The sequence below is a fragment of the Setaria italica genome, chromosome VII (assembly GCF_000263155.2).
Source record: "Setaria italica strain Yugu1 chromosome VII, Setaria_italica_v2.0, whole genome shotgun sequence".
Lineage (NCBI taxonomy): Eukaryota > Viridiplantae > Streptophyta > Magnoliopsida > Poales > Poaceae > Setaria > Setaria italica.
In genome coordinates, this window is record NC_028456.1 from 23,105,048 (window position 1) to 23,116,560 (window position 11,513).

Consider the following 11,513-nt stretch of genomic DNA (forward strand, 5'->3'; position numbering starts at 1 on the left):
TCGGTCTTCCAACACAGTAAGTGGCCAATATGACTATCAATATCTACAAGAATTATATATTATCTTAAGTCAATAGAGCTATATGTGTCTTTTAAAGCTTGTTTTAGATATTGTCGATCAAATTTAAACAAGTTTGGCATACGGCAAACCTAGGTGAGCTTATATTCTTATCGAAGAAAGTAAAATATTCTCAACGAACATCCTTAATTTTAAGGAAAAAGATTACGTTTCACAATAAAGAGTTTCCCAGGCATATGAGGAAACATCTAACTCCTGCTGATCGATATCATCAGTCTACTTCTTTTTTTTATGATGAAAAAATAACATCAGTGTACTTAACCGTGACCTTTTGCAATTCATGTGTTATTCCAAGTTTCCAACACGTCCATGTCCACGTACTGATACAAACACAAATCACAGCGCAGTACTTTCAGTCGTCCCTGGTGATACAATTCAGCACGGCCGTCACACATGGCTTTCTTCACCCGTAGCAGCGGATGGGGTCGCCGCATCCCTTCTTGGCGGACTGGCCGCCCTTCTCCAGGTACTGCTGGTGGTAGTCCTCGGCCGGGTAGAACCGGCGCGCCGGCAGGATCTCGGTGACGATGGTGTCCTTCCACTCCTTCTGCTTCTCCGCCAGCGACTCCCGCGCCAGCTTCTCCTGCTCCGCCGTGTAGTAGTAGATGCCCGACCTGTACTGCGTCCCGACGTCGTTGCCCTGACGGATCGATGAACGCAGACAATTAAACAGTCAGGAGACGTCGTCTTACTGGGATGCGCCAATCTAAGCACAGCACACTACATCATCATGCATGCGTCGCAATCTCCTCGTCAGAAGATGTGGGTGGGCAGCAGTAAGTTCCGTTTATGGACTCGATCAAACAACAACATTGCCCATTGCTATTCAGGCTTTATGATGCTTGCCTACATGATATCGATAGATACTGACTTTGTAAGATTTGTCGACCTACACTTGTTAGGATCGATGTTTACCAATTTTACCGGCAGTAAGAGTAGTAAATAGCTAAGGTGGTATTTGGATCCAAAGTTCATGGACTAAAATTTAGCCCCTAAAATTTAGTTCTGCTGGGGTGTTTGGATCCATGAACTAAAATGAACTAAAGTCCATAAATACTGTTGAACAAAGATAATTTTATCCTCCTTCCCTACCCCTCCTCTCCACCGCATCCTCTCCCCCGCATCCGCCGCCTCCTCCCCTCCTCTCCCCAGATTCCGCCGCCACCTCCCCTCCTCTCCCCCGCATCTGCCGCCGCCTCCCCTCCTCTCCCCGCATCCAACTGCTCCAGCGCCCGCGCCCGCGGAGGCAAGGGCCGGCGGAGGCGACGGGGTGTCCCCCTTCTTCCCGTTCTTCGGCGGCGCTCGTGTGGCGGCTGGGTCGGGCGGAGGAGGAGGGGCTGTCGAAGGCGGGGGGCTGAGCGGAGGCGGCGGCGCCGGCCGGAGGCGGGGGCCCGGGCGAAGGCGGCACCACCACCTGCAGAAGCAGCAGCAGCACCGGCGGCGCCGCCGGTGGTGGAGCTCGGCCGCCTCCGCCACGCTCCTCCTCTTCGTGCGTCTGGAGGAAGGGAACAGGGAGACCGCGGTGGAAGCCGGCGCGGCGTCGGCAGCCGTGGAGGCGGTGGCGGCGTCCGGGCCAGCGGGGCCCACAGCGGAGCGCGCGTTGGCCGCGCTGGAGCTCCTGTGCACGGCCCCCAGCGGCGCCGTGGCGGTGCAGAGGGAGGCACTCGCTGTGCCGGTCCTGGCGCGTGCGGTGGAAGGGATGTCCGGCCGCGGGCGGGAGTGCGGGGCAGGAGAGAGGAAGGGGGGCAGGTATGGAAATTGGTGAGGAGCACTTTTAGCCCCTTTTAGGGTCTCTTTGGGGGCTAAAATTTAGGAGCTAAAGTTTAGCTATTCTACACTTTTAGCCCACCTGTTTGGATCCCAAGAGCTAAATTTTGAACTAAAAGTGCAGAGCTAAAATTCAACCGGTTAGGATGTCACTAGCCACGTGGAGCAATATTGAGACAGAGATTCCCTGCTGTGCCTAACGGTACTGAAAAAGCAACTTGGCGCATTGTAAGCGGCAGAATTGAAGAGGTCATAAATAAAAATAAAATAAATCCGTTCCAGGTTCAATGAACCTTGCAGCAAGTTGCAGCCGGCGACGGGATCGGCTCGGCCGGCGCCGGAGATGAAGAAAAGCACGCACCTGTCTGTTGCGGGTGGTGGGGTTGTGCTTGGCCCAGAAGACGTCGAGGAGGACGGCGTAGGGGCAGGCGCCGGGGTCGTAGTGCACGCGCACCACCTCGGCGTGCCCCGTGCCGCCGCCGCAGACGTCGCGGTAGGTGGGCGCGTGGCGGTGGCCCTGCGAGAAGCCCACTTCCGTGCGCGCCACGCCGGGGAGGCGCTGGTACACCAGCTCCACGCTCCAGAAGCACCCCGCCGCGAACTGCGCCAGCGCCAGGCCCTCGCCGGCGGGGGCGTCCGCGTCCGGCGCCAGGGCCGGGCTCGCCGCGCCGTCGGTGGTGGTGGACATGGAGGCGCCCGTGGTGGGCGATTGGCTCCGGGTGTTGGTGTGGGGTGGACGATGACTTTGTCAAGGCTTTGGCGGTGGAGATGGATTGGATCGCTTCCTCCTGTGATGGCTTTATAGCCGGTTGTGATTATGTTGTTTTCCTCCCTTTTTTGTTTTTGTAATTTATTTTATGAGGGCCCCCAGCCGGGTGTCAGCTGTGACGTTTGGCCGCTTGCTGGCAGACAAGAATCACAAGATCAAGTGGTCGGATCTGAGGTTAAATTGTGGCCCATGGCGTGTGCTTGAAATGATGGAAACTCTTGTCCATTCGTGCCGCCCGGCTCGGTCTGGCACGGGCCCGACAAGGCACGGCCATTTTCGTGTCGGGTCTAGTCTGGCACTAGCCATCGTGGTACCGTGCTGGTCCACGAGCTGCACCGATGGTCCAAGCAGGGGCTCGCAATGTCTTTTTCGTACCGGGTCGGTCCGCAGAGCACAACCAATTTCACGTGCCGTGCCAGCCCACAACTCGTGAATGCAAAAAAAACCTTCACCAACTTCAAATTCAACACTGAACTTAGATATAAAGATCAATTCAACAATCAGTTCATCGTACAACACACATTTACAAAAATCAAAGTTCATCACACATTCACATTTCACACAGAATGACAGAATTATATAGATAAAGCTGTTACTAGTTCAGCACTTGATCTATGTGATCGAGTGTTGGCTGCCTCATTAAAAATCTTCCTATGTAAAAACTCACACCTCGTGAGAAAACCGTAGGAAGGAAAAAAGAGCACAACCAGCTTAGAAAAGTTCAATGGTTCAAGTTCAACATTACATCCCATGATCATAAAGGCACAAACAGTAGTCTTCCAAACTCCACAGGCCACACTCCATGACTCTAGCTTGCTCTTGATCAATTGACATTGGCAGGGGCAGGCCTAGCAAGTAGGAACAAAACATTAATCATGTTAGTATGTTACTCTAGTAGAAGGAATCAATGAATCATGATAGCCAATAGAAGAACAAAACTAAACATGTGCACACTTACTGTCTTCCACTAGCTTGTTTTCCACTAGCTTGCTCTGGGTAGGGGGCTGCTAAATATTTCTTCCAGTTCATTGATCTCCTTCTCAACATCATGATGTGCCCTTGCATTTTTCAACTCCCAATCCTTGATGCAGGTCAAAATCTCCACCGTCTCCAGCAACAACCACCGGCGCCGCTCCTCGATCACCCTGCCAGTAAGACTAAAGCAAGATTTCGAAGAAACAGTGGAAACTAGAACAAACATCACATCTTTAGCTAGTATGGACGGAATAGGATCTGATAGCTTGTGCTCATGCCACCAACTAAGTATGTTGAAGTCATCCTCATAGCAAGTGACAGTGTTACTGTACAAGTAGGCTGACAACTCAGAAATAACAGATATAGGAGGTGTAGATGCAAGAACAAGAGAACCACCTGAACCAGATGGAGCACCGAAGATCTTACCCCATGCAGTTTTTTTCTTATCAGTAGTTCCTGCAGTTTGAGAGGGTCTCTGCAACCTAACTGCACCAAACTTGTTTCCATAACAACTTATATAATTCAGTTCGTACCTCACTGAAATAAGAAGTGGAATCAACATCAATTGTCTAAGAAAAAAGTTGAAGAACATTATGAAAACCTCTCATCTTGGCTCTAGGATCCAAAATAAATGCAAAGGAATACAACAGAGGTATGTTCTGCTAAGACTTGAGGAACTTGAGCTTCATGGGAACAGCAATGTTTCTGAGCAATGGCTCAGTCTCTTGGCCATGCAAATGAGCAACAATCTCAATAATATGATGCAACATCAAAGAACTTGTTGGATAGTAAACACCAAAAAAAGCAACAGTCGAATGTTTTTAAGGAACCACAAAATTTTCTCAGCAACTGTCCAATGGCCATCACTCAATAGTGTCTGGCCATTGTGCAAACCATAATGAGATGAAATAAAGATAGAAAAGGTGCTCTTATATGGTAGCAGATGTTTGAGCATGGGATACGTAGAATTCCATCTCACATCCATATCCAAACCAAATTTACGAGGGCATACCCCCTTAACAATGCAAAAGTTATGAAAAGCAGCAATGTATTGGTTAGAAGAGTTCAAAAAAGATATTGCAGTCCTAAAAGAATTGGTTCTTTTCAAACCAGACTTGACAATGAGGTTAATAATATGACATGCACAACGCTGATGCAAGAGACCACGCAGGATCTTTGTCATTCTTGTCAAGTAGTTCAGGGTCTGGACCAACATAACCAACAAATTTGGGAATGAGTGTGGCTATGGCAGAAGTGTTAGAAGAAGCATTATCAAGAGTGACAAAATCTTATCCTTCAAACCAAATTTAGAAACCATACGTTCAGCAATGTTAATATCAGAATGTGAGCAATCAATTAGCGTAAGAGCAATGACTCTCTTCTCTAATTTCCAATCAGCAGAAACAAAATGTGCAACAACACTAAGATAGTCTTCCTTAGCATTGCAAGACCAAATATTAAAAGTAAGACATATAAAAGAAATAGAAGACTTTAAACATTCAACTAGAGAAGCACGATGCTAAGCAAAGTACTTGGTAAAACCTCTAGTAGTGGTTTGCCTAAAAACTTTATCAAAATGAGGATTGTGAGCACGCTGAATGTACTCCTCAAATGCCTCTGTCTCACCAAAGCGAAAAGGTAGATCAAGTCTAGCAATTAAACGACACAACTCCTTATGAGAAACATTAGGTTCATATTCCCAAGTATGGACAGAAAAATCAGAATTGAACGAAGTCGAGACTGAACTAGAGCAGAATGATTTTGTTTAGCCAATCACATCTTTTGGTGCTGGAGCAAATGCCCAGAACCAGCACAAGAACGTTCAGTGAGAATTGAAGAACAGTGAATGCACTTGGCAGCATATCTCACCTTCTTACCGTTGGCGCCTCCTAAAACAACTCCTCGAAGCCGTTCCATGCAGCAAATCTCTGCTTGGTAACCTTGCGGATGCTGGTGCCCGTTGAGGTAGTCGGCATCGAAGATGGGGTAGAAGCTGGCGCCGGAGTCGCAGATCCACCTCCGGCAGCATCACCAGTAGAAGCATCAGCATCCACATTGATAGGAGCAGCAGAGCTACCGAAGATTGCTACAGCTCTGGTAGCCAGGTCGTCCTCATCGTTGCCTGGCAGCCCACAAGCCATGAGGTTGTTGTTGATGGTGTAGTTCTCATCCATCATGACGACCTCGTGCGGCAGGCGACAGCCCTCCGGCATTGACCTCGTCGCCTCGGCAGCTCTGTCCCTCAACGGCGCGCGGCCCCCCACCGGAGACATGCAAGAAGAAGAAGGAAGGAGAGGATTAGAACTCAGACATCCTAGATCTACAACTATGAGAACAACATCAGTATTTAGGATCAAGTTCTAGGGTTAGGGTTACGGGTTACCTATGCAGCCGGAGCCTAAAGCCGGAGAGGACGACGGGACAAGATGCCGAGAGGGGAGACTGCAAGAGGATGAAGGCCAACGGTGGCGACAGAGACCTCCACCACTTCATGGCGCGAAGGACGAGATAGGAGAGCAAGACCGGTAGTAGGAGGAGGAGGAGCCGAGGAGGAGAGGAGGACCCGAAGATCTCATCGTCACCGGAGACGAGAGGGAGAGAGGCGAGAGCAAGAGCGGCGGGTGAGCGGCGGCGGCGGAAGAGCTGAAGCCGAGAATGAGGGAGGTAAGGGAGGGCGGCCGTCGAGAGGAGACTGGGAGGCTAGGGTTTGTGGGGGGAGGCTGCCGGGAGGAGTTATATATGACTCTCCCGGGACGTCGGGCTGGGCTGGTGCCGACCATTGACTTATACGGGCTAGCTACAGGCCGACCGTTGGTATGCGGGCTGGGTCATGCCGCCCGTCGTGTCGAGGTTTCGGCCCACGCCTGGCACAAGCCACCGAGCCGCCCCAGCCTGAGTTCGAAGGTTACGGGCCGGGTCAAGCTAGGGTCGGGCAAAAAAAAGAGCTCCATTCCAGGCTGCCGAGCTGCGGGTTGCATCACCAACTATAACTCCACTAGAAATATTGTAGCAAAAACATGTGTAAGTTGACCGCATCTTCTATGTCCGAGAGGTCACATCTCTTACGCCTAAACTGCATAAGCGACAGCCCACATCTTTTTCTGGCCCACAAGACAGCACAGTGTCGCACGTGCGGTGCTTTGGGCCCACAGGTCCAGTATGGTTACCGTTTTGTGGAACACCCACACGGGCTACATCACACAATCGGCCTCATTTTGTCTCGCCATGAAGATCTAGGCAAATAAAAGCGTTCTGCATTAAACTCAAAGTTTCCACGCAACAAAATTAAGCACCGGCACGCATCAGATGTTGGCATCAGGGAGGGAGGACCGGAGGAGGTCTAGACATGTGTTCCCTGATCATGTAGTGCTAGCCTGCAAGGTGGAGACAGATTTGAAGCGTCCAAAACTCTTGGATTTGGCTATGTTTTTCTGACCTTATGGATTATGAATTGTGTGCAGCACATGTTTTCTAAGATCATAAACGGTATTGAACTTTTAAAAACTCTCAACATCAACATTGCTTAGATAACATTTTCTAATCAATTTTCACACTTTATAGTATTTATTTCTTCCATATGAACCACTGTACTAAAGCTATATAAAAAAATCAAATTATTTATCATCCATGTGCTAAAAGAATAGGGGTTGTATTACATGAACCTGATTGAGCTCATGCTCTACATACATGAAATATTTTTTTATAATAGAAAAATTGTAAAAGAAATGGTCAAGGTTCATGGCCTCTAAATTGTGATAGTATGTATGAGCCAAATAAAATGGTAGCAAACATTACAACTCAAACCACATTAAAGAAAACTATCCCAATGCATATAATCAAAAGCACACATGTACGAGGTCAGAAAAAAATTATGGCTATCCACTTAATCGAAACGTGATGTGTACACCATGTTACAAATTTGCCTTTTGAAGTGCTTAAGAGTTAAACTTATATATGTAGTTTTCATCAACTTCTAATAATGTTTCAAGGGCACAATCACCTTTAGTTGACGCTTTGCTTATGTCGGTTTGGGGGGGGGGGGCGACAAGAGAGGAAGTATATCTATATGTTCACGAAGCAACCATCAAGACAAAAAAAAACACAATGCAATATGCTGCGTTGACAGGTTTGCTTATTAGCACAGATTCATTAATTACTAAAATACAACAGGGCGAGAAAGACAACACCATAATAAGAGCAAGTTTAATAACGCAGCTAGCAAGCGGGCTGCAAGGTTTCTCTCAGCCTTTTCCTAGCCCACTCGTACAATGGTTAGCTCTTCACCATTAATACATGGTCCACAAGTCATTCTCACAAAGTTTCTTGGTTCCTGTGCCCAAGTCGGCTGTAAACTTATAGCCCGCTTCTCCTCTCTCACCTCTTCTCTCTCCTCCACGTCAGCATTCAGCCAGCTTACAGCCCCTTATTATACTTGCTCTAAGGGCCTGTCCATAGAACATACCTCAGGTTCTGGACCTTTGAAAAAAATATATACTTCCTCTGTATAGGAAAAGGAAGTCGTTTTGGACAGCGACACGGTCTCCAAAGCATTACTTTGACTCCTTATTTTTATAAAAATATTTATCAAAAAGTGATATATGTATATTTTTATGAAAGTATTTTTCAAGACAAATCTATTTATATGGCTTTCACATTTCCAAACTCAACAACTTAAAAGTTATTCATGATTTATATTCCTAATGTTTGACCCAAACCTTGTCCAAAACGACTTTCTTTTCCTATACGGAGGGAGTATGAAATTGTCATATATGATGATGAGACCACATTATTTTTCTAACAAATATCAAGATTGGTGTACTTCCACTTCCCTGTTGATATTTCAATGTAGTCGTACATCAATCCGGCCTTGTCCCAAAACCCCAAATAGATGATGAGGTGGACTCCTTTAAATTCATGATAGGGGCGTTCTTTGTCCCTTCCTTAGAAACATCCAAAAATGAAAGGAATAAAGACAACATGGTGCAATTTGATGCATCCACACGTACACGTGAGGCACAACAATACCCGACCTTTGGCTACATGCTTAGCATGTGTTCTTGGCATTTTTTGAAATTGAAGCATATACAGAGAAGCAACAAAAATTATTTATTTAAGGACGAAGGAAGTACCGCACAATATCCAAGTAATATATATATATATTTGATTCTTGACTAGAAATCAATGCAATCTAGCGCTCGATCTTGGAACAGCGAACAAAGATGAGATCGTACGCTACTAGTAGCATCTAGCTTTATTTGTGGACGCTACTACGTCGTGTAGCTACTAGCTGATCGAGCCAATCGAGCTAGTTGCCCTCCTCCTTGCTGCTCCATGGCGTGCACTTGGGCCCAGGATAGCCGAGGAATCGGTCGAGGCAGCGGTAGCGGCGCGGGTCCTTCTCCACCTCCGAGCAATCCTTGCAGTGGCTGGAGCACTTGTCCACCTTGTCGGCGCACCAGCAGGTGGGGACGTACGCCCTGGTGCAGACGGCGAAGTCGCAGCAATCCCACGGCCTCGGCGTGCACACCGGCGGCTGGACGATGCTCGTGACCCAGTCGCGGCAGACGTAGCCGTCGCCGGCGAGCGCCTCCTCGCACTTCTTGCAGTTGGCGGAGCACTCGCCCAGGACGTCGTTGCACTGCCACCTCGGCGGCCGGAACGACGGGTCCCGCTCGATGAAGTCGCAGCACTCCCACGGCGAGTCATCACCACGGACGCCGGTGGGGAGACGAATAATCGTGTCGGTGTCGGAGTGCGTGGCGGCGGCGAGGCCGACGTGAAGAGCGACGACGAGCATCGTCGCAAGGACAACCGCCGGAGTAGTAGTGCCCATGGCGCCGCTGCTCTTCATCTCTCTGCGTTGGTTTGAGTTGAGTGCTATGCTAGCTACAGTGTGCCTGCCTTGGTCGTTGCTGATTCGCAGGCGCGCGGGTATTATTTGTAGACCCGTTCAGCCAATCACAACGCGACGCGTGGTCCTGCGGATATGAACGGGCTGATATGGATGCGTGGTCGGTCTCTTCAACACTATCCTTTGAGACAGTGGCAGGTGTGGTCAGCGGTCAGTCCTTCTTGTGCTCCATGCATCCATTAGATGCACGTTAGTATAATGAGCACCGCGAGCATGTGTCACACCTCATATAACATGAGACAACATAGTTCTAGATACTGCTGCTCCCGTTCCAAATTATTATATATATACATATATATATATATATGATTTTAGCTTTTCATCAATTTTTTATTGAAAAATATGCTAACGTTTACTATATCAAATAAATGTATTATAAAAATGTATTCCATCCTCGGTCTAGTGCAACTGATTTGATATTGTAGATATTTATATAGTTTTCTTATAAACTTAATCAAACGTAAAGAATTTTGACGTAGAACAAAACTAAATTTAATTATATTTAACACTGAAGGAGTAGATATTTAGCACGTTTTTTTACTCCTCCCATGTAGGTACAGTTGTAGCATTTGTTTACGCGCATGCGTATGCACACCAATACTATACAGGCACACTTCCTCACACAACGCTGCACATGCACAACCAGAATTAGAGCTGCAACTCGGACCAGAAGACTAGAGTCATCCAAGCCTCCTCTCCCGTAGATGATAGGCACGCCGCAATTAGTTTGTGGCTCTATAAATGCATAGAGAGGCTGCACTGAAATTATTTTTGGGGCTGACGATTGGTAGGCAGCTCGCTATATTTATTTTCAAGCTGACAAGTTCATGTGGCACAACATTGCCCTACCACGTGTTCAGTTCTTCGGATGGTTGCTCACAAACCACCATATGCAAAGCAGGGCTAACCTCCAGGTGAGAATGACGCGGCCTCTGAAATCTGCGGCTTTGGCATAGAGATCGTGGGGTGCTTGATTCCTAGTCACACTTTGACACACCTAACCTTAGGCAAGTTTAACCAAATTAGCATGTGTTTAGTTGGAGAACTTACCTTTGGCAAGATTCTTTGGACTTCACTTGTCATAAAGATAAAAAGTGTGGTAAGATTCCTTTTGCCATGGCAAAGTATGCTTCAAAATTTTTTGTCATAGAAAGCCACACCTGCTAAAAGTTAGGTGCAGCAAATGGTGAAACCAAACATCCCCATACCCTGTATCATGTTCGAGTGTCCCTTCGCGCGCTCCTTCTGCTCAGCTGTGGGATTCGCCTTGCCTCGACACCACCAGGTGAGCGAGCTGCACACGACGCCGAGACCGGCCGGCGTCCCTGAAATAATCCACTAAGAGGGATTCATTTTACCCTGTTGTTAGCAACTCTCTGGAAGCGACGCAACGGAGTTGCGTTCCGAGACGAAGCACTCACCCTGCGCCAGACACTGATCGCCTGCAAGGAAGAGGCACGGCTGTGGGGCTGCCGGATGCCGAGAGCCTCGCGAAGCGTCTCCCAAGCTTGGTGCTCCTTGTTTGCTAACGCAATGTAAAACCAAACACCGCTAATGTAAAATTTTTCTTTATCACCTGGGCAGGTGGGGGCATTCTCTCCCCCTCCGTTGCCCATAAAAGAAAATCTTTGAAACCAAACTGTATTAGAAAAAACCTAACCCAATGCATATAATCAAGAGGCACACATATACCGTGTTTGGTTTGCCAGTCTGGCCGGTGCGAAACCACCCGAGCCTAAATCCGAATCTAGTCCTCGCGTTTGGCTAGCGTCACCTCTTCAACCGGTCCGGCACCTGGCCATCCATCCACCAATGTAAACTTGCATGACAGGTCAGTCTCAGTTTCACGAGTACTGTTACTTAAGGCTCCGTCTTCTTCCACTGACTTATTTTTAGCACCCGTCACATCGAATGTTTAGATACTAATTAGGAGTATTAAACATAGACTATTTACAAAACCCATTACATAAGTTGAGGCTAAACGGCGAGACGAATCTATTAAGCCTAATTAGT

General features: G+C 47.9%; 2 protein-coding genes across 2 annotated transcripts; both read right to left on the bottom strand.

Annotated features, from left to right (window-relative positions):
- Window positions 1-255: 255 nt before the first annotated feature.
- On the bottom strand, window positions 256-2,628 carry LOC101761551 (peptide methionine sulfoxide reductase A2-1). Its single transcript, XM_004975929.4, has 2 exons — window positions 2,207-2,628; window positions 256-718 (listed from the first exon to the last, which is right to left on the bottom strand). Exons 1-2 carry the CDS (start codon window positions 2,531-2,533, stop codon window positions 482-484), a joined length of 564 nt encoding a protein of 187 aa, XP_004975986.1. The 5' UTR covers window positions 2,534-2,628; the 3' UTR covers window positions 256-481.
- Window positions 2,629-8,672: 6,044 nt separating this feature from the next.
- Window positions 8,673-9,518, bottom strand: LOC101761956 (Bowman-Birk type bran trypsin inhibitor). Its single transcript, XM_004975930.4, has one exon. The coding sequence runs from the start codon at window positions 9,438-9,440 to the stop codon at window positions 8,895-8,897; it is 546 nt and encodes a 181-aa protein (XP_004975987.1). The 5' UTR covers window positions 9,441-9,518; the 3' UTR covers window positions 8,673-8,894.
- Between the last annotated feature and the right edge of the window lie 1,995 nt (window positions 9,519-11,513).